General features: G+C 45.9%; 1 protein-coding gene across 18 annotated transcripts in view; it reads right to left on the reverse strand.

The window, feature by feature from the left end:
* The window catches only part of LOC116952152 (teneurin-4-like), a 430,454-nt gene that overhangs the window by 142,353 nt on the left and 266,564 nt on the right, over nt 1-21,537 (reverse strand). For 13 of the 18 annotated variants that reach the window (XM_032971246.2, XM_032971247.2, XM_032971242.2 and 10 more), the window contains 4 exons: nt 19,106-19,180; nt 11,677-12,028; nt 8,642-8,800; nt 620-858 (listed from right to left, as the gene is read on the reverse strand). In XM_032971246.2, the coding sequence (XP_032827137.2) occupies nt 620-858; nt 8,642-8,800; nt 11,677-12,028; nt 19,106-19,180 (825 nt within the window). The remainder of the gene's footprint in view (nt 1-619; nt 859-8,641; nt 8,801-11,676; nt 12,029-19,105; nt 19,181-21,537) is intronic. The other 5 variants (XM_032971251.2, XM_076074081.1, XM_076074082.1 and 2 more) reach the window with 2 other exon arrangements.

Genomic DNA, 21,537 nt, shown 5'->3' on the forward strand with positions numbered 1-21,537 from the left:
AAACACCTGTTTTATTTTGCCAGAAAGGTTAAGTCCTATTCTTATTTTTCACGAGGTGAAATGTGTCACCATTAGCAATGGGGAGACAATGGTGGTCAGGCGTGGTTCTGGTCACATTGCACTGTCATGTGCTGTTTCAGTCTTAATAGGTGCTCACTAACAGCAATTTTCTCAACAGTCTATGTGAGTTACAATGGGGATCTTTTACACCATCATCACTGGTACATCCGAGTCCTGATGGTGCAGGTGGTTTTCCACTGGCTATCTGTTGAGCCAAGCCAGAACCAAAACCGTGAAACTCTCTACAACTTAATTTGGTTCTGGGCCAAGCGGGGCCAGTGATGGGGTTAATAAATTCACGTGTGACGTCAGCAGCACTGCTCAGGTTCTACATTGGACAAACAGCTTGGCCACAGGTGTGCTGCGCCAGTCTGGCTCAACACACCTCGCACCTCCGATTAGCACGGTTGGCTAAGTACGGTGCGGAAGAAGTTCAACGTGCATACGTACATACAACACGGCCCTGGGGCGGCTTGGCTGTAAAGTGAAGAGGTGATTGTCTTTGCACACCTGTGCGGGTGTGTCTGAGCGTGTGTCTGCGCGTGTCCGCATTGCCTACCTATGAAGTACACCAGCAGGATCGTGAGCAGTGCGGCAGCGGCAATGGCGGACAGGGCAGCGCAGCGCCAGCTGCACACGCGGTACGGCTGCTTGAAGGTGAAGGTCCCCCGCGGGAAGGTGCCACGCGGGAGGGGCCGCGTCGGAGGGGAGTACGCGGCGCTGGACGTCAGCGGGTAGCCGGGTGCCGGGCTGCTGAAGAGCGGCGTCGTGCCCGAGCCCGGTTTGAACAGGAAGTGACTGCCACGTGAAAAACGAGCCGCGGGCAAACACCGTCAATCGGCGTCTCGTCTGTCGAACGCGCGTGGTCATGAAGCAGCCACATCGACATATTCATCAAACTCAAACACATCGATTCACCTTGATTGATGATGATGATAATGATGATTGTTCTAATGATGATGCCCTTTAAATGGATTGTTACATCGCAAAACCGTGACAGATGGAGATGACTTCAGGAGGCCTTCAATCAACAGTGGATTGATCATTGATGATGATGACGACTACGATGACGCCCTTTAAAAGGTGTAGCGTGATTGGTATGGGCCTGTGGCGCAAGAAATGAAAGCGGTTCCTCTGTGCAAATTCCATCCTTCGAAGTATCCCAGTGCCCGAACTCCTCTGGCCTGTAGGCCTCGGTGCAGTTGCACCGCCTGCACAATTCATGGCCATGCCGTTGTGTCCTTTTTTTTCCATGGGCAAAGCCATCGTGAGTTGCAGAACTTTTTCAGGAGGGGGCTTACAATGGGATGTTTGTCCAAATTCCATTAATGAGCGTTTGGCATTAATTTGCAAACGTCCAAAGCTCTCAAATTTAAATCAGCACAATATCTCTTCCTGGGATAATTACAGTGCAGATTTGTGTCTCAGGGCTATCACACAGTGGCAACTCTTTTGCATAATTCGTTGTATAAAGCAGATGTAAATTCATAAAGAATTCGAAGTTTTTGGCTTTCGTTGATCGTTCAATTCTAGTGTAAAAAAATTTAGCTTCAAGTTATATATATATTTTAAGGAAAACTCCCATCACACTGCACATCTTCTAGATATTTTAATCCAGGAAATTACTTTCCTTATGATGATGTACAGTTCATTCACGCTACCTGCTGGAACAATTTATTAAACTGTCAAGCAAGCGCTCGCAAAAACAACAAGCATACCCACGCACAAGCCGACATGTCACTCCTGTAAAGGCAATGTCAACTTTTAGCCTTCATTCTCTCACCTGCATCATATAGTGTGGTTATTATTGCATTTTATTTTAAAGTGGCTGTACACATACATGTACACTGCCATCCATACTAAAGCACAACATAGGCAATTTATTACATTTGGTGACGTTTCCATTGCCTCTACTTGCCCAAAAAAGTCACTTTAATTTTCCAGAATTGACATTTTTGTTGTTGTTGTTATATGTACATTTTTACAGTGCAATTCAACATCTTTATCATGCCTCATTCAATGTTGTATTTAAATTGGCATTAGATTTAATCTAAATTTGTTAAAATAAGCTTTATATAATTTTGAAATAGTCTGTGTACTTGAGATACCTTCAGGCAACCCCCAGGTCATCCTTGTAAAAGAGGCAATTATGTGTGCGTCACACATCTCAATGTGGTTATTTAATCTCTTGGTTAAATAAAGGAGACAGATTTGACTTGGCTGACCATTGATAATGAATTAGAAAACAAACGCTTCAGAATATATCTGGGAGAAAAAAAGATTCCGCTATTTGGATTCCTGGCTGGCTGGCGTGAGTTCGAGCATCACTCTGATATTTGGCCTCCACCCACCACCCACCATCCACCACAGGCGTGGATCCTGCACAAATGCGACAGAGTAGAGTAGATAGAGGAGGGAGGAAGAGATGGAGAGGAATGTAGAGGGGTGGGGACAGAGTGAAAGGGCGTGAGATGGAGAGGAAAGAGAGCGAGCAAAACGGAAAGGGGAGAGTGACGGGAAAGTGACACGCCATGGGAGGGAGACAAGAGAGGAAAGGGAGAGGCGGAAATTGGGAGAGCGAGGGTGAGAGGTGAGAAAGAAATGGAGAGTGAGATCGGCGGGAGGGAAGTGGGTGAGTTACAGTGGAGGTAATAGAGGAATATAGAGGGTTGGAGAGGAAGAAGATGGGACACACTGAATAGAAACACAGCTAGAAACAGAGACAAGGTGATAACATCCAAATACGTTTGGATACACAGTACAGGGAAAGCAAGAGAAAAGTGGAGAGAGACCGGGCTCTATATAAAATAAAAGTTTTGCTGGCTGGCTGGCTGGCTGTGACGGTCAAGTCCAAAAGACATGCCGATTGCTAGTCAAGGTATACAAATAAGGCCATAATATTAAAAGCTCATTACTACGTAAGATTTAACGTATAATATAAAGGAGTTTAATTATGAGAGATAAAAAACACGTTTGTGGATTCAGTGGTGAAATCGGCTTTCTATTTTTAATAGCATGACCCTGCCAATAACGCTCGCTCTCCGCGCTCACGTTTTTCTTGATGAGATGTGTTCACCGCCGATTCTGCTGCTGCTGCTGCTGTCACAGTTCACGTACGTGACACGGCGAGCCGCGCTCGCTTTTTCGGCAATTTAATGAAAAATGCCTAACAGTGGCAAGGTCAAGACAGCGCCTACTGTATTAGTGAATTAATGCAATAATTTCAGCAGGCACGCTGCGTCACCAGACTCCTTTTACGCTGCTCTCAGGTCAAATTGGCTCAGGACCACACACTGAAATATAAGCCCTTCCTGCGGTGGCAGGGCATGCTGACAGGTATTACAGTCGCCTCCTAAAGAGAGCATGCCTCTGCACAGGACTGCAGGACATGCTCGGATACAGCGTGTTTGCCTCCAAGTCCAAGGTTTATCGGGTCAAACACAAATCCCTTTCCTTGAGTCACAGAGCAGGCCACGACATCACGGTGTCCAGGAATCCTTGAACAGAATCGCTGAGCTGGACCCGGCTCCTCTACCCCGCAGGTGTTAAGGATCCGGGCAGTTTTGCGCGAGCACGTGTGGCCCCGATCTGCTTAATTGAGGTGATCTTTTGCGCAGATGCACGCTGGTTCGAGTGTGTGCAGTCGCTGTCGCTGATGTCACTTTGTGCGATTTATTCGTGTGGCGCGTGATAATGATCGGGCAGTGTGTTGCGCAAGTGCGTGTGCCTCGGTGTGCTTAATTGAGGTGATCTTTGCTTGGAAGCGATGGTTCAAGTGCAGTTGTCGTCGTTGTCATTTTGCGTGATTTATTTTCAAGCTGTAGAGAGAAATATATCAAATGCCAAGCAAATAAAGGAATGATAAATTAGGACATTATCCATGGCTGGGTCAATGTGTGCTCATGTCCAAAATCACCTCCTGTTTAGTTATTCTGTACTGTGATTCTGGCAGCCTAAATCAATTGGCCTGCCAGGTGGCTCAACAATAGAGCAAATGGCTGTGAGTTAAACATTCTGTTTGGGGGTTGACTCAACCCATAATCCCTCCAGGGTTGGTAAAATATCAACCGCTTTGTGAGGAAGCCAATCATCCAATGGATCGGCTTGCCCTCGCCATACGAATGCTGAAATTTCATCACTGGCTCACGGCTGTAAACAGAAGACGAGGAGAAACCTGTATGGTAATTTCAGCAGGAAATCACTTCGAGTTTTGACTTTCAAGAACCCTTGTTTTTAAATGACGTTGATAACTATAAGAACATTCCTCAATCCAAGCAAATTCCTTCAGTCCAGAGAAGGAAATGCCAAAACGTTAATTTGTGTTGCAGTCAGCCACTTGGAAATGAAATGGTAAAAATTTAATCATGTGAAAATGTATCCGTAATAATGATCGTGAGTTGACAGGAAAATAAATCCATAACTGAAAGCTGCACATGCACCTGCAGTACATTATCGCACGTAGATAGTTTTTGACTTGACTGTTGTGTAATTTCCAATCTCAAATTATAAAAGTATGTTTTCATTTAGTATAATAAGACTAATGAATAATAATAATAAAAAAAAAAACTTCCTGCATCTAGAATAAACTATTTCACATGAAAAACAATTGTATTTGACCATTGCACAATTTTTTAAACTCCAATTAAAAACAAGTACGACTTTATTTATAATTACTGGAAAGTATTTCTTTGTTATACCTTGATATTTTAACTGCACATAAAGCATGATTCAACGTTTGTTTTTTTCTCTCTGAATAAAAGTATGCAAGCTTGTCCCATGGAATTATTTAATTATATACTAGCTGTACTACCTGGCTTTGCCCGGGACTTGGATTCACCACACCCGGCCGCCTTTGTCTCCCCAGTGGTGATGTTCACACCACAACAGTTACTCGTTTGATGCTGAGTCGACCTAGGGGAGGCCCAGAACCGGTTAAAATAATCGTCACCGGTGGTGGCCATGAGCGGGAATCGAACTCGGGTCGCCGGGTTTGTAGCGCGGCGTGCTAACCACTACACTACATGTTAAAGCCTACATGTTAAACTGACACTACAATGTGTTACGCTTCCACATGCGAGGGTCATGTACACAGATTTGACGTCACAGCTCACTTGTCGTGTAAAAACTATATGCATTATTGAGCTTCCACCCCCTAAAAAAAACTAAAGTGTATTTTTTAAATTTTTGCATGGTGTACAGTCTGGAGAGTACCCACATGGCAAATTTCCAGTTTGTTGCATGTCGGAAAGTAGGCTAAACATTTTGAACAGACACACATTCACAACTTTGCCTCGTATATATGGAGATATCCTTTCATCCCAAACATTCATCACAATAATTCCAAACGCGAGCGTTTTATTTATCTATGTCTGCGAGTGCGCGTACCTCCGCAACAGTTGCCATTTGTTGACGCATTCATTAATTTGTTATTTATTTATTTTAAATATGGAACACTTTCCATTTTAATATGTGCTAAGCTTGTGATAGCGTAGCCTTCCTGGAGGTCAGCCGATGGATGTACATTCTATAAAATATGTATACTCTGTAAAATAAATGAGCAGCCCTGGCCAAAAGACTGCATGCAAGTCATGCATGTCACATTTCATGACTTGGCATCGACTTGTACAGCGAAAATACGCAATGTCCTATTTGGTAAATTAGAAACACAATATTTATTATTATTCCGCCTGTTTACCCAGGAAAGCCTCGACATATCTCAAGACTCTTTTTTCAGGAGCTGGGTCCTGATAAGTTTTGACAGTGCAGGGCGATGCTGTTAAAGTGTCATCCCAAATTGAATAATTTGCAGGAATATTTTCCACCATTGGGACGTTGTGGCCACAACCGCTTTATTTTTCTCGTTTCCATTTTTTTATACGGCGGCTTTATTTAGGCAATTGCATCGCACAACGCTGCGCAATCTGCAAACACGGAGGGGCGCGTATCGACCGAGATGTTTTCAGCCAATTGATGGGTGTTCATACATGTGGGAGGGAGACGGGAGGACCTAGAGTTTACCCCCCCCCCAACACACGTGAGGAGACAACTCACTGTCGTCGACATGCGTCATCCGTGTATAACGGATTATGTTCGTTTACATTTGCTGTGCCGTCTTCTCCTGCCGAGCCACCACCTCAACGCCGGCAGAAAGGGCGTTTCAAATTGTACGTTTGTTTAGCCATGGGTGGAAACTGGAAATCCAAGTGGAACACGGGGAGAACTACATGCTCCATACAAAAAGGTGCCTGAGTCAGGCATTGAACCCAGGGCCTTCTTGCTGTGAGGCAAGGCAGGAGTATTACAACTGCACTATCCTGCCTCTCAAATGCTGTTGGACTTTTAAATGTCACTCAGATAAGCGCAGCGATTAATGAACACAAACTATTATTATTGTCGCCAATATGTAGAGCTGAATATAGAAAAAATAAACAAGTAATTAGCATCGCCTACCACACTGCCGAGCCCAAAACAGCTGAACCATCTGTGCCATAGAATATCACTGGAATGTCATTATTTAACAGAACAGAAAATGTCCTCCAATAACAGAGCGAGGCTCCTTGTCTGCGTGAGCTTCTCCACTGTTCAAGGAAATAGCCTACATTTGTCGTGTGCAGCGCCACGTGAACGAGCGAGAACTACAACAGTGGTGAACACTTAGGGAAGCCTACACGCATTTTGCGGTCGTGTGCCGAGTTCATTTTGTTTGTGAAATTAGTGACTAAAACATCCATCAACTCACCGAGTGTGTTTTTTTTTTCGCCAACAACGAGTGTACAAAATTCGGAGCACGTCTACACCTATGGCTACCGCCAAAGACCAGAGCACGATCGACTATGCGGAGACAAAGTTAACGGGTCTGAATGAAGACGCTGACTAAGGTGACATCATAACATTATCCTCGAGACAGCAGCGCACACTGAGACACAGCAAACAATGGTGATTGGCTACATCTGTATGTTAAAGGGACTCTTATGGGTTTCCCCCATTTGCTGAGAAATCCAAAAACTTAGAATGATGGCACTAAATCGAGAGACGAAGGCTTGACAAAGGTTCCCACAGGTTGTCGTCGATTCGGACGAAGACTACAACCTAAACAACGATAAAAAACAAACGCCGACAAAATGAAGCGTGGGTTGCGCGAGCGTTGAAACACACCGGCTTTTCACCTGGAGATCGTTGGTAATATAAAAAAAAAGGTCTTTTGTGAACTGCAGGGCAACGATCACATCCTCCTTCAACAAAGGGGGCGCCAAGAGGCTCAGACCCTTGCGACCGTTACGCCTTTATCCACTCCCAATTCCCGCCGCGCAGGGCATTTATCAAGGAGAGTGTAAATAATCAGGCAGGGAGAGCGGCGAGGGACAGGCTGAGAATAAAATGAAAGAATGGCTTGCGAGACAACAACGAGCAGCAAAACAACAGGCAGGGCGGCCGGGGGAGCGCGGCGCGATAATGAGTCGATCCGAGGAGCCGCGGGATCGCCCGTGAAACATTACAAATCTCTGGCAATTTATCACTTAAACGGAGTGTTCGAGTTCGAGACTGGGCTGGTGTAATTTTCCGCAGGCTGTTAGCTACTGCGAGGGCACGTTGCGTCAGCATGAGATGGTCGCAACGCAACGCTAAGCGTTGCTTCGAGAGCGCGGCGCAAGACGGGGGTTGTGTGGGTAAAACGCTGTGGGTGATTCGAACTCTTTTGTTTACACACAATACGGTTTCTAACATTCAACCAAAGATTGCAATTCGCAAGGGCTGCTGTAAAACGTAGAGGGGGGGGGGGGTAAGAGAAAGAAAAAAACATCTAGATAATTTAAAGTTCACATTATCTGGATAGAAATGTTTTGTAATTGACTTTTTTATGCTGAAAGGGAAAGAACATTTTATTGGCCACCGTAAATTAGCCAAGCTTGGCGAAAGTTAGTTCCTGCGCTGTAGTTGAAATGTGACGAAGCGGAGCATTCCACTGCATCCCAGAGAACAATCATTCCCTTGAGAGTATAATTAACACTCACATATGACTCGATAAACCCCTAACATTTTGCACCAATGAATTTGCGAAACAAGTGTGTTTGGGAACTGTAATTATGGTCTTTATAGAGCAATCCAAACATGACTCATTATGTACCCTTTTGGATCAACTATTTAATTGCAGCCTCGAACTTGGCAAGCAGTGGCAACAGTCAATTAAAAATAATCAATTCTGTTTTTTTACGTGAATTCTTTACTCTCAAGCAAAGATCAAATACAAAGTATCAAACACGGGAAGAATCATCAGCCATCAGTGTACGTAGAAAACGTGATGAAGCGATGATTCCAGCTTGTGTCCAGATGCCAGGTGGCTTGTTGCGTCGCATAATTGAGAGATAGCGAATGCATTGAGCACTCCGGACGGTGTCATTTACGAGGAACACTGCATAGGTGTCATCTATCGGTAAAGGTGCAGTTCCTGCAAATTGCTTGCTCACATCGCTGATTGCAGAAAGGCCTCCCACTGGCACGGCCACGTAGTATTATTATTATTATTATTGTGACCTATAATGTGCTATGTGTTTATAGCAGGGGGGCGGGGGGCAGACATCACCTCCATGCCCGAGGAGGGCCCCTCTCAGGCGGAACTCCGACTCCCTGGCTGCCTACGCACCCTTCTCCGTAAGACGTGTCCCTGCAGGCGGGCGCAAACACGGCCATCTCCATCAGGCTATCTTGTCCATTCTCCAGGCTCGGACCTTTTCCCAGGTTCCTGCTCACGGCAAGGGTTCAGCACGCGCGCACCCGCACGCACACACTCTGGTCACTTGCCTCTCATCGTCACTCTCCCAGCTCTACTACCATGGTTTTGTTGTGCAAGTACATTTTTCGCAGCCACACATAATCCAAGTGTGGATCTTCTTGGTTTGGCAATGCGCACTACTTTGGGCATCTTCAAGGAGTTGAAGGTGCCCGCAGGAGTGCACGGTGGCAAAAGGCGTGAGAGAAGAAATTCTCAACACGCAGCCTGACACCCCAGGCCACACTTGGATTACCATGGTTACTATTCCCATGAACTTTACTTATTGATTCCGCCATCCGTGTTGAATACCATGTCTACGAGACTTCTCCACCCTGTGTTCAATCACAAGACCGGAGGCCTAAACGCTTCTACTATTTCTGCTTTAATCATCACACTGCTCGACTTAGGAATTCCCTCCTTTTTGCCTATTTTCCCAAGTTATTTCAACATTGCTCCATATGTATTACACCTTCTATGCCGACGTTTGTTTCTGGACGGTTATTGTTCTGCGCCCGTGCTCAGAAACTGCGATAACAATGCAAATCCACGCACGCACGCACGCTTGCACAAGCAAGAACGCTCGCATGCACTTTCTCGAGCACAAACCCGCGCAAGCACCTACAAGAAAAATGGAATAGCAATGCTGCCTTGATTTAGGAAAGAGTGGGGCGAATGACCGCTGCTGTAAAGCGCTAAGTTCAGTGCCGACACGACAAAACTGTATCGGTGGGAACAGGTGGTAATGGGCGGTCCCCCCAATCTTCCATTCGCGTAAGAATGTCATGAGCGCACAATTAAATAGGTCATTCATGGTTGCACCGTGCTGCTCTACGATGTGTTTCTGGGTCGGACCGCGTGTTGCTCTGCTGGTGTTGCCGGACCCTGAGCCAAACGGCATCGAGAACCGGCCACACGAGCAGCAGAAGCAGCAGCAGCAGGCAATCGTGATGTACCCACACTGAGGGAGAAAAATGAGCCGCTCAATTTGGTTTGTGGAAAAGCTTCCAGCATGTGGAGCGAAACGACGGACGCCACAAAGAAGAAAGCGCGGTAACAACCGGAACACACACATCGGGGAGAGCTATACAATGAGAGTGTTCCCAGAATTCTGTGAGAACATCTGCAAACATTGTGCACTCACGCTGGGCAATTTTTGTTTGTGCTGTATATGATTCAACTTAAGAGCCAACAACTTTTCGTGATTGGGAGCATGAAGAAGAACAATGGTGCCCCCATGTGAGCTTTGTTAATTTTGAGAGAAATCCCTTTGTCCCGTTTAAGAGACAATCACAATTTCCCTAAACAACTGTGGAATACAAAAAGTTATCACCGTTTACCACAAATAGCCACCTTGGACGTTGTCTTTCTTCGTCTCAATGAATCAATTTTTTTTAATTTAGATTTCTCTTAGAGTGGTAAAACTCCGAAGCATTACATTTGGGCGACTATTCAATCAACAATTGTAAAGTAATCTAGAAGTATGGGCCACACAGGGCTTGCTACCAACAGGGGGTATATAGCTTTGTGTGAACGCAGAAATCCAGTTAGAATATTTAATGCGTGAAAGACAAAGGGCTTGCTGCCGACAACAATAATAATAATGCCTCTCTCAATCTTGACCAATGGCCATTCTGGGTTGTGGATCACAGAATGCCTTGGTGCTTGGGACAACACCAGATAATAAGCTATAAAACGTGAAAATGGGAGACCCTTGGGTTAAACTGCCCGAGGATTTTTTTTAAGTATTGAAAAAAAAATAACAGCAGCAGGCAATTACACATTTGACAAGAAAAATTGCAAAGGCCTCTTGCAAGTGACCGTGTGTGTGTTTGTGTGTGTGTGTTTGGACAAGGCATGCGTATGCCAACATAAATACAGCCATTTAAGCAGGCATTTCCTATAATTTAGCATGAAAAATGTAACGCCTTTAAATTGCACCGGAAGAGACTGTTTGGTGCGTTGAGAAAACATGTATTTACTTTGGGCGTTGGAAAAAAAGAGTGATTTAATGTTGAACTGAAGAATGTTACCTAGACAATAAAATATAAACAAGGGAATACTAAAAGTAATAATAATGTTTGCTTGATTTTTGTACATAGTATGACATCACATACAAAAAAACCCATCAATTATTAATACAGAAAAGCCACAGAAAATCAAGACTTTTTTTACAGGAGGATTGCATTACCTTGGGATGTTTGGCAAATTCCGATTGGATAATCAATAAGCTGTGAAGGAATCCTACTCATTTTAATGGAGATGCAGCTGTCGCCATTGAATTATGTGTCTGTTAAAGAATCCCAATTCAATTATAATGCGATTCCTCGATCTTTATTCAAACAAATGTTCTTCGTGTGGCAATTCCAACGATCACCACATTCAAGAAAATGCTAATATAAAAACACAAGCAATTCCACAACAGCAACAATTCCAATTCGGAATCGTATACACGCACAACCATTGTACCGTGATTCCGGTTTGATGAATCGTGTTAATCTCCCCAGAACGAATGGGCTGTACTCTGATTTTGTGATTGCTGCTTGATGGCGGTACAGTAGCCGCTTCTATGAAATCAATGGGATCCGAGTGGCGAGTCAACGCTCGCCACCATATAACACAATTGAGCAATTCCCCGCATTAGACACCGAGGATTCCAGAACACTTAAACAATCGCACGATCCCATTTAGAACCTTACAACAATTCCAAGCATTGCACGCGCCGCGATTCCCTTTGGACACACGTGGTGTTAATCGCCCGGCAGTAACAGGCCACACTCCGATTTTTTTGAGCGACGCCGGCTCGACATCGACAGTGGCGGTGAGGCGTGGCGGTGCGGCGTGGGTACCTGCTTTCGAGCGGCACGCTGCCCACCCGCTCCCAGCCTCCCTCCTGGATCTGCAGGGTCGGCTGCCCCCCACCCTGATGCTGGGCACCCACGGGGCTGGGGTTGCGCCGCTCGCGGACGAACCCGCCCGGGTGCCCCAGCGTCTGGCTGTGGCCGTGCCCGGACGAGTTGCGGTGCGCCGTGGAGTTGCGGTGCGACAGGGAAGTGAGCGACGGGTGGTGCTGCGTCAGGCCATGCGGGTGGGGCGCGTCGCCCAGGCCCTGGTGGTGGTGGTGGAGGTGGTGCGACACCGGCGGCAGCTGCGGCTGCCTCAGCGTGGCCTGGTTGTGATGGGTGGATGGTGTCAAGGGATCTGCACGGCAGGAAGAAGAGAGCGGTTGGTTTGGGAGTGTCCACGTTAGCGAAATGGACTTTGGCATGCAGGTTTTTCGCAGACATTTGTAATCCAAATACGATCTTGCGGGGGGGGTTAGGCCCCGTGTTAAGAGCTTCTTCTCGACAGCTTTTACCGGCACTATTGTGCGCATCTACAGGAGGTGAAGTGTTAGGGTTAGTGATCAGTTTAACAAACAGTAAGGTTATGAATATTCAACTCCGCAAGGTGTCAGCAGTCGTGCGTGGCGGCAGCCTGAGAGAAGAACGTTGAACACAGAAGGGCACACTTAGAATTCAGTGGATTCTGGTTATCTGGATTAAACTGATAACGCAAAAAAAAACATGTAAATTATGCCACAAAAATAGTAATTGTTTACCTACGTATAATCGTGGTGAAGACATAGAACGTGTTGTCTGTTTTTATTGTCTCTTGAGATAAAAAGCGTACTCGCTAACAAGTTTGTGGTCACACGGGCACTGAGTCACTCATCCTGGATGAGTGAGGAGCTGGTAAGAATAGATTCAGAAATTTTACAAAAATATTTATTTCACATATTTATTCACAGGAACAGTTAATCTGCAACCCAGATAATCTGCTCACGGAATATTGAGAGTCGAACGTAAACATAAAAAGGTCCTATTACTGAAGATAAGAGGTATGTATACATAGCTTTAAGCAATTGGTATGGAACAGGTCTGACACAGGTTAACCCCTGGGAAGGGGAAATGGTTGGGTAATTTATCATTAGTCCAATGAAAACGCGTCGACATTGGACGATAACACAGCCAACCAGCACTGGCGCAAACGAGGCTAATTTTGGAGGCCGAATGTGACAAGCTCACCGTGGAAACCCCCAAACGTTGAACGAAGAAACATTAAATGTGTCCCGTTAACCGAGACCACAGTGGCAGAGAAATGTAATTACAGTAAAATCCACTTGTACTCCCGCTGTTAGGATACGCAAGCCAATGAGCACAGCGGCTCTCATTAGGAGGACAGTCACGTGGTCCACACGCTCACACATCGCTCTCGCTCGACCACAATTACAGACCCGACACGGTACTCGGACGGTTGTATAGTTATAATGGTTCAAATGCAAATTAACTTGCGTTGACCAACGTGACTCTTAAATCACAACAGAAAGATACAATTTGTTTTTTTACAAATTAAAAGAACGTAAATGTATAATTTCATGTGAGCAATTCAGCATCTTCCCAGTGTGGCATGTGGGCAATGGTATTTCCTCTTCGTCTGTGAGTCGCTCTCATTCCTGGGCCATGTGCTTTTCCTTTGCTGCAGAGATCTGCCAAAATTGCTCCGCTAATTTTAAGATCCTGCCTCGATCGTGAATTATTTTACAATCCTTCTCCCCGAGGGCCTACCATTTGTGAATTGCCAATCATGAACCTCTGTTTTTGCTGCCTCCATGCTCCCCCCCCCGCCTCGCGCCCTCGCCCACTTGCTATGACGTCTTCAATCATGTTTGTGTGCCTTCTCCGCTTTCTTTCCTCAATTTTTTCTCCATACCCCCCCCCCCCCGTGTCTCGTTTTACACAGCTTCTGATGAATTAAGCATCGTATGCACGCAAGTACGGGCCGCAGAGGATCGCATTGATTGCTACGGCAGCAAAGAACAACCATTCCCGGCTGCAACGAAGGATTTTATTCAAGAGCCACGATGCTCCCCTGCGCGCCCCTCTCTTGTCACAGTGTGTACTCTCTCCCCATTTGCTCAGCACGCACTCACGGTTAAGGGCGCACTATCAGTTTAGCGACTTTACAATCTGGCAATTTATTCCTTGGTGGAATGGCCCTTTTTTTTGCTGATCACGAGCGACTGGGCCAAGATTTGCTGCGCTGTCTGTGCTTGCCATGCGCGTTGGGAAGAACAGCAAACACAGCTCACCCCACCATTCATGGGTGCCGGTCACTGGCAACCGTGATGCCAATAAACATACATTACACACGTACGGCTATTTTTGCCAATCCACTGCTGGATGAGGGGCTGTACATGCCATGCAGGCCACGGGAGGTTATTTGAGCACATCCACCACGCTGTTCAATGCAGGTTGGCGAAGGCGGGGAGCATTGACGTGGATTACAGCCGGGAGGCGGTGGCTGTGGAGGCGAGGTTTGGTGGATCCTACGGATGTTGGGAAATTTCCTGCCCGTGGTTACTGAGGTGTGATATCCTGGCTTGCCAAGAGAAGGCAGTACAGCAAAAATTGTGGACTCTGCCCAATGTCCATCTTTATGGGGGTAACGTGTTTCCCCCTTGCAGGCGTGGCTTTTCTCTGGGCGCTCAAGTCTTCTCCGATATATAAACACTCCTTAATTGGCCGATAACACCTTAATATACAGAAGACCACAGAGCTTTGGCAATTGTTGGTGCCGGCTCATCGCGTTGCTGCCTTCCTGCTTGTCTGTGCTTTCCAGCACCTCCAAGCCATTCTCTCTGTTTGAGAATAATAAAATACTGTGTGTGTTACAAGTTGACATTGTACATAGCATAAGTACGGAATAACTACGGGACAATAATAAATCATGATGCCCTGTGCCCACGACATAGCCCTGCACCAGTCTATAAAACAGCTGTTTCATACACGGGGGTCACCCATCCAAGCATTATTCAGGCTCAACTCTGCTTAGCTTTTGAGATCTGAAGATCGGACAGATTCCTGGACAAACTGGTCATAGGTGGGCCTTACCTGGTGAAATATATTTCCTTACTCAAACAAGGGACCTGACAGATACCCGGTATTAATTCAACATACCACATGTCATCCGCTGAAGTAGACATTCCAGCAGCTATCAACACCCATTTTGTGGCTTTAAAAGAGAGGTCACGCACGCAATCGTGCCTCTTAAGTTTGTGTGGTCTTTGAAATTGCATTGTTGCGTTTCTAGCACATCCCACGAAAGCCCCCAAAAATAAAATGAAACGGCATAATTTCAAACTGCGCCCTCAAGAGATTCAGAAAGCAGGTCGCCGGTTATAATTTTACGAGCCATTTTATTATCTCTCAATGTGCACTTCTGTGAACTCCACCCCCACCCCATTCCGTCGACATTTCCCAGCAGGGGCGTAAAGAAATGGCACATTTGCGCATGGAAACACAAATCGCCCATTAAACACAGCCACAACAAGACCTGCCTCCGTAAGGCAGTCGGTCGGGTTCACGGCGTGTGGGTAGGTCTCTGGTGTGTGATGTGTCACGATGCTTTTGACTATTAAAAAAATGCACTCTCTGTAACCGAGCAATCTTAAAGCACACCTTTGCGGGGTGAGAGCGGCGTTCCGGTGTTGTGGCTCCTTCGCACTTTTTGTGTGGGCCTCCAAACAGTTCCAGGCCGGCGGCTTTGACGCCGACGCAATACCGCGAGGAGCGACGCGCTCAACCGTACGGCGAATCTTTATTTTGGCAACAAAAGCCGCTGGTGGAGTGCCGCGGCGGTGGCGGCGGCAGTGACTAAAAACACTAAAACACACGGAGAGAACTGCGCGAGACACGGGGGAAGAAGGTTCGCCTGTCTGAAATTAGCGCAACCTAATGGTGCGTGAAAAAAAATGGTGCAATGTTACCGGTGGAGTGTTGTGGAAAAGAAAAACCCAACAACCCCTTTCCTACTGCTGCTCACACCCCCCCCCCCACCTCCTAACCACCCCCCCGACACCCCCCACCAAATATTCGCTGAGAGGGCGCCGTGATATCTCGCGGCGCTACAACGACGGTGAAGGATTTCTTTGGTGAATTTGGCCGCGTCGTGGCAAAGGAGAGCTGTTTGGGGGAGGGCTGTCGGCAGCGGCCGTCGAATCAAAAGCTCGGCCGGTTTAAAAACCCGGCACCTCGGGGCTGCACGGCAGAACACGGCAGTGCAAAGTGGATCTCGTCCTTCAGAAAGGATGCGCAGCGTCCGCTCTGCGACACTTTGCTGGGCGTCAAGTCACGGCGCTCTGCTTCTTCTTCAGAGAGACGCACAGCGTTTCAAATTTCAGGGACAGTGCCATCACACAATTGCAGAGTACCCCGTCGCCTTAAAGAGGATGCTCTTGCACGTAACTGCTGCGAGACGGTGGTGCAGCGTGAATTTGTGGAGCGTCTAAATACGAGAGGACGTGGAAACAGTGCCGTGTGTTTTGCATTGCTTTGATTAGTACGACGACCGTACTGTATGTCTCGTGTGCTGGGTTTCAGGGTAGCGCCGTATCGCTCTCCGATGTGTTTTCAGGTTTTTGCCAAATGTCCGTTTAAAATATAACCTTTTTTTATGTGAATGTACAACCCGACTTAAAATAATAATATATACGTTACTTCCAGTATGTAAAATATTACATTAAAATCCATTCAAAAATATTCACCTTTTCTCCCTTGCTGATGGCGGATGGTCAAGACTAACGCCAGAGTGGCAACTACAGAACATTCTGTCCAAGAATACGTTCACCGAGAAGATGGAGCGATGGAATCGGCTCGTGTGCAGCTGCGAGGTTGATCACTAACATCGCAGGATCATGAGAGATGGGTGATGGGAATTTGGGAGGCCTTCATCTAGCTGCGGATTGATCATGGCTAATAATGACTATGAATGTTTAACACGTAGGCTTTCACGACCAATGTTACTCTTAATAGGTTTTTGGGTTCGATCGCGTAAATATAAATGTGCCATTGAAACCGCTGCCAGCACCGGACACAGCTAATTAGTAAGTTTTGTCGCGTGAACAAAAAAAAGGTCAACTCTGGCTGTCGCCTGATGATGCTCGTTGTCATTACTGGCGAAACGTCGCACTCCAATTATAAATGTTGTGGATTCATTCTCCAACACACCGGTGTGCTGTACTAGTAATGAATCGGCATGTTTTGTTTATGTGACAAAGTACAAACGCGTGAGTTTAACTCACGCAGTGCATTGTGGCCTTTCACAGCCACATACGCCATGCAGAGGCCAGAATGCTCGCCCCTCCCGGGGGTGCGTGCCCCATGCTCAAGACAGCCCGTCACAAAGCAAGCCCTTTTCCTTGGCAGCGGAATAACTTATGCTAATCTCTTCTTCACACAAGCTTACATAGATCCATTCTCTGCGCAGTCAGTCCAATGTATTGTAATTCACTTAATTACATTACTCTGCCAAATTCCTATCAACTGCATTGACTTGTGCAACGGTTTAGAACGAGTCTGTTTTTTAAAAAAATATTCAAAACAATTCCCGGTGTGTTTTGTTCTAAGCTGATTAGCGCACTGCACTTGCAAAGCAAAGGACACCAGTTCGATTCCATCTCCCTGCGCGTCAGATTAAATTAGCGCACTGGACTTGCAATCCAGAAGCCATTGGTTCATCCTCCCGGCGTGGCAGTTAAAACAAAAGGAACGGTTTTTTGTTTTCATAAATCCCTTTGCCTCTGTCCATCCGGCAGTAAAAAGAAATACACCGCCTAGTTTATCAGCAGGTCGTGTGTGGTGGGGGTAAAGTGTGGGTACGTCCCATCTCTTCGAGGATGCCCTGCCAGGGTTGGCCAAATACCCTCGAGGGGGCTTCTCTAACAGCTCCCTCAATTGGAGGCACTTCTTCCGGCGGTGGTGTGAGCCAAGAAATTGCAGGGCTGCACCTTTACCCGTTTCAACTTTTGCCGTTTTGTTTGTTAACATAGAAAGCGCAAGCAGCCACCAGCGAAGAAACACTCTTCTCGTTGTCGAAAGAGTTTTTTGTTTTTGGAGGAAGCGAAGTTGCCCGTGTTTGGCGAGCGGCACGCTGCGTCTGCTCTGGAGCCTGCTGTGCTCTTTAAAAGCAAATTTGGCACAAAACAACAAATTAATGCGCTGCCAACCACACGAAAAAAAAAAACCCAGCCTTGCACTATTTACAATTCTCTCTTCATCGTCATCAGCGAAGTAACGGGCACGTTAATGCTGATCACCATCAGCATTATGCTAGTCATCAAACAAAAACAAATAAAAACACAGTGGTGATCAATTTATTTTACTGTAGTTAAAAGACGGAGAAGATGCATAATACAAGTTTTTGGGTTCGAACACGTAAGTCACAAATGCGACTTTAAACTCGCCACCACCCAACAGCCAATTAGTAAGGTTTGTCATGTAAAAAAGAAACATGACAATTTGTTACTAGTTCAGCACACCGGTGTGTTTTAGCGTAATATTCACAACATTTACAATTCGAGTACAACATTTGCCAGTAAATACAACTACGAGCACCAGGTGGACAGCCAGAGTTGTGGAGAAATCCTCCTGCTTCGGTCTTAAATATTCGAATTTGTACTCGAATTGCAAATGTTGTGGGTTTTACTCTCCAACACATTGGTGTGTTGAACTAGTAACGAATTGGCACGTTTTGTTTACGTGACAAACCTTACCAAATGGCTGCGATCGAGTGGTGGCGGTTTTAACGACACATTTATATATTGAAGCGCTCTAACCCAAAAACCTCTATTATGGATAATATTGGTCGCAAAAGCGAACGCGTTAAACTGATACAGAAGATGTAAAAAAAAAACTGATTGGCCAAGCAAGTTGAATCCCTTCAATTGCATGCTAACGCCAGTGCTGACAGAAGAGCCTCCAACAGAGGGGAGCTCTAGACAGCCTCTCTAGAGGACATGTGGTCTATTCCTCTACACTGGCCAAACATATTGGAAGGGGTGGGAATAATGTATATGTTACTGCACCAAACGCGATCCAGTGTGTGACATAATCATTTATAAACTGAACGAAACATTTATTTTTATTTTACACAGGTAAGACCCACTGAAGCGACCTTGGCCAAAAATGATAGCCCAATGAAGTGGCTTAACATGTGAAAAAATATAGCAGCCAAATACATGGAGGGAAAATCCGGAGGATCCGGAGAAAATCCACACGACCACGTGGAAAAAAAGCAAACTCCAAATATGCAGGCGTCAGGGATCTAACCCTTGAGCTCCTGTACACCGGGCGAGGGAGATAACATCTCGTCACCACCTCAGAAGTAATAATAGGAACCAGCCGTGTTAAACAGAGTCGGTGGTGGTGGTGGTGGGGAGGGGGCGGAGTTCAAAAATACCTGTCCATTGTTTCAAATGACGCCCCGGGCGATCAAAACGGGCGCCTCTCATCACTTGCAAGTCGGGTGAACTAACTGTGACACCGCCGCAGCACCAGCAGAAAGAGAGAGAGAGAGAAAGAGGAAAAGAAGAGAAAAACAATATACGGTGACTACCTTATTACTCTGGAAAACGCATAGGTGACTAACTATATATATAATACTGGCAAGAAGCTTTGAATAAAATGTTTTGTGATTACTAAACCAGAGGTGGAGATGAAATGATTCTGCTGACATCTCACGTTCGGTTCATGAATATACCGTGACACTGTTGATCTTGGCCCACGAGGAAGCTCCGACAAGGAATTAAAAGAAAGTGCCACAAAGAAATTCACACCGCACGGCAAAATCGCGCTTGGCAGTCAGACAGAACAGGAACAGAATGGCCATCACTTCATTGCCATATTTATTCCCCTCAACTCTTTTGTGCCTACAATTCTTGCCGCTCGCAAAAAATATGCGCAAAAAAAATACTTTAAAAATGTTACTCGACAGGTGCTTTTTTTCTGCACACATTCGCAAATCTGCGACCAAAGGTGGGATTGGGCACACGGAGGAGGTTTTTCCGGAAAAGAAAAAAAACCGCATGGATTAAAATGCAAGCAATTGTGCCGCACACGACTGGAGCATCAACGCTTTATCACAAAGCCGTAGATGTTACGGAGATCTGCCGATGTCATACAGCGGACAGGTTAACACGGAGCAATGTTTATAGCCATCAGCCACACGCATGGCCTTAGCCAAGCGGTTATCCCTTGTAAGCATCCAAAAGCTCCCATTGACACAACAGCATGCTGAGTCATCAGGTCACATACTATGAAAGCATCTATTGGAAAACCAACACCGCCCCATATGCAAACCCCCTAGCCTCCTAGCAACTGAAGTGGCTTGCATATAAATTGCATCCTTGTCCGGCGTTACATTCGTTGGGATTATGGTGGTGGGGGGACCAACATCACGGATCCTACGATCTGCCCCTACGATGTGCCCCCACGTTATCCGCACACTTTTCATACTCATCCGATGCAAAATCTGTAACGCGGGAATGAAAAAAAACCCCACACGGTTGATCGTGGTTAATAGGAAGAATCGGGGAGTTGATAGCAGAAGACCCAAGAGGTTAGGGGAGTCTAGAGGTTAGGAGACCGTCGAGGACGCAAGAGGTCCCATGGACAATAAGTAATAGGGTCGTGGATACCAGAGTTTATACCCCGTGTGAAAAAAAAGAGGATATTGGAGGGTGTGTATCGCCACTGCAGGCTCTACGTGAAAGCAAAGGGGAGCGTGCGTGCGCTTGTGTGTCGATGTTATCATTGTCGCACAATAATATCCAACGCTTTGTGTGTTGCCCTGATCATGCACTATTTCCGTTCTGGTTAAGTTTGCTGTTCGGAGCCCGAGGCGTTTCTCATGAATCCATAATCTCCCGAATCCCAGGGAGTACACACAGCGTCATGAACATATGGACAAGATAACCGACGACTTAAGCACAGGAAAGAAAGCCAGGAAAGAAAGCCAGCAAAGTTAGCGCAGCTTCTTACAGTGGCCCCAGACTGGAAACATCAATCATTTGGAATTTGAACCCCATATATTTTTCAAAGCAACAAAATCACTAAAAATGAATGTTATCCAATGTAGAAACTTTTCAAACACGTGTTAGGTTTGCGCAAGCTGCTACGCAGCACCGGATATAATAAATTATAATTCAATTAAGGGCATACTTTGTCCAGTGGTTGCATGAACAGAATTCTTTCCAAGAACCGCTGACCTTTCTTGTGAGCAGGCATTTATTTCACCCAGGTCTCCCTTGAAAGAGAGGCTTCTGGTCTCCATGGACTCTCAATTCAAAATATCCATTTGCAGTCCTTTTTCAACCCACTGCTGCATGATGGCCTCCCCATACCACATCAGCCATGGAGGTTGTTTGACCGTACTTCACCACACTCTGTGGATTGGTGAATGGCGCAGGCCCAGGAGCAGTTCAGATAGAATTTGACAATGATGTTAGCCATGCCCGGACATCAGACTCCGGCCACCAAGTTCATATCATAAGAGCTTTATCGCTTGTCGGATACCTCTAGTCTAAATAAGATCCTGATAAAAATAAACATTCATAACTGCAGTCGCCACTGCACCACCACTCAAACGGGCTCTTACTTGGCATTAAAAGGAGATTAAATTGAATTGGCAAACATTCGAGGTTTGTGTTTATACGCCCTTGCCTCTCAATTGCATCACCTTGCACTGCACCATCATTAAAACAAATTCAATACAGGATGTAGCAAAGTTAAGGGTCCACAAGGCTATCATACCCTCGAAAACATCTTTAAAAAAATATATAAACCACTAATCAAATAAAAACGTAACAATATACATGTGCAGATCGTTACTCT

The sequence above is a fragment of the Petromyzon marinus genome, chromosome 45, assembly GCF_048934315.1.
Source record: "Petromyzon marinus isolate PM22_M1 ecotype Great Lakes invasive population chromosome 45, UKy_Petmar_22M1.pri1.0, whole genome shotgun sequence".
NCBI lineage: Eukaryota > Metazoa > Chordata > Hyperoartia > Petromyzontiformes > Petromyzontidae > Petromyzon > Petromyzon marinus.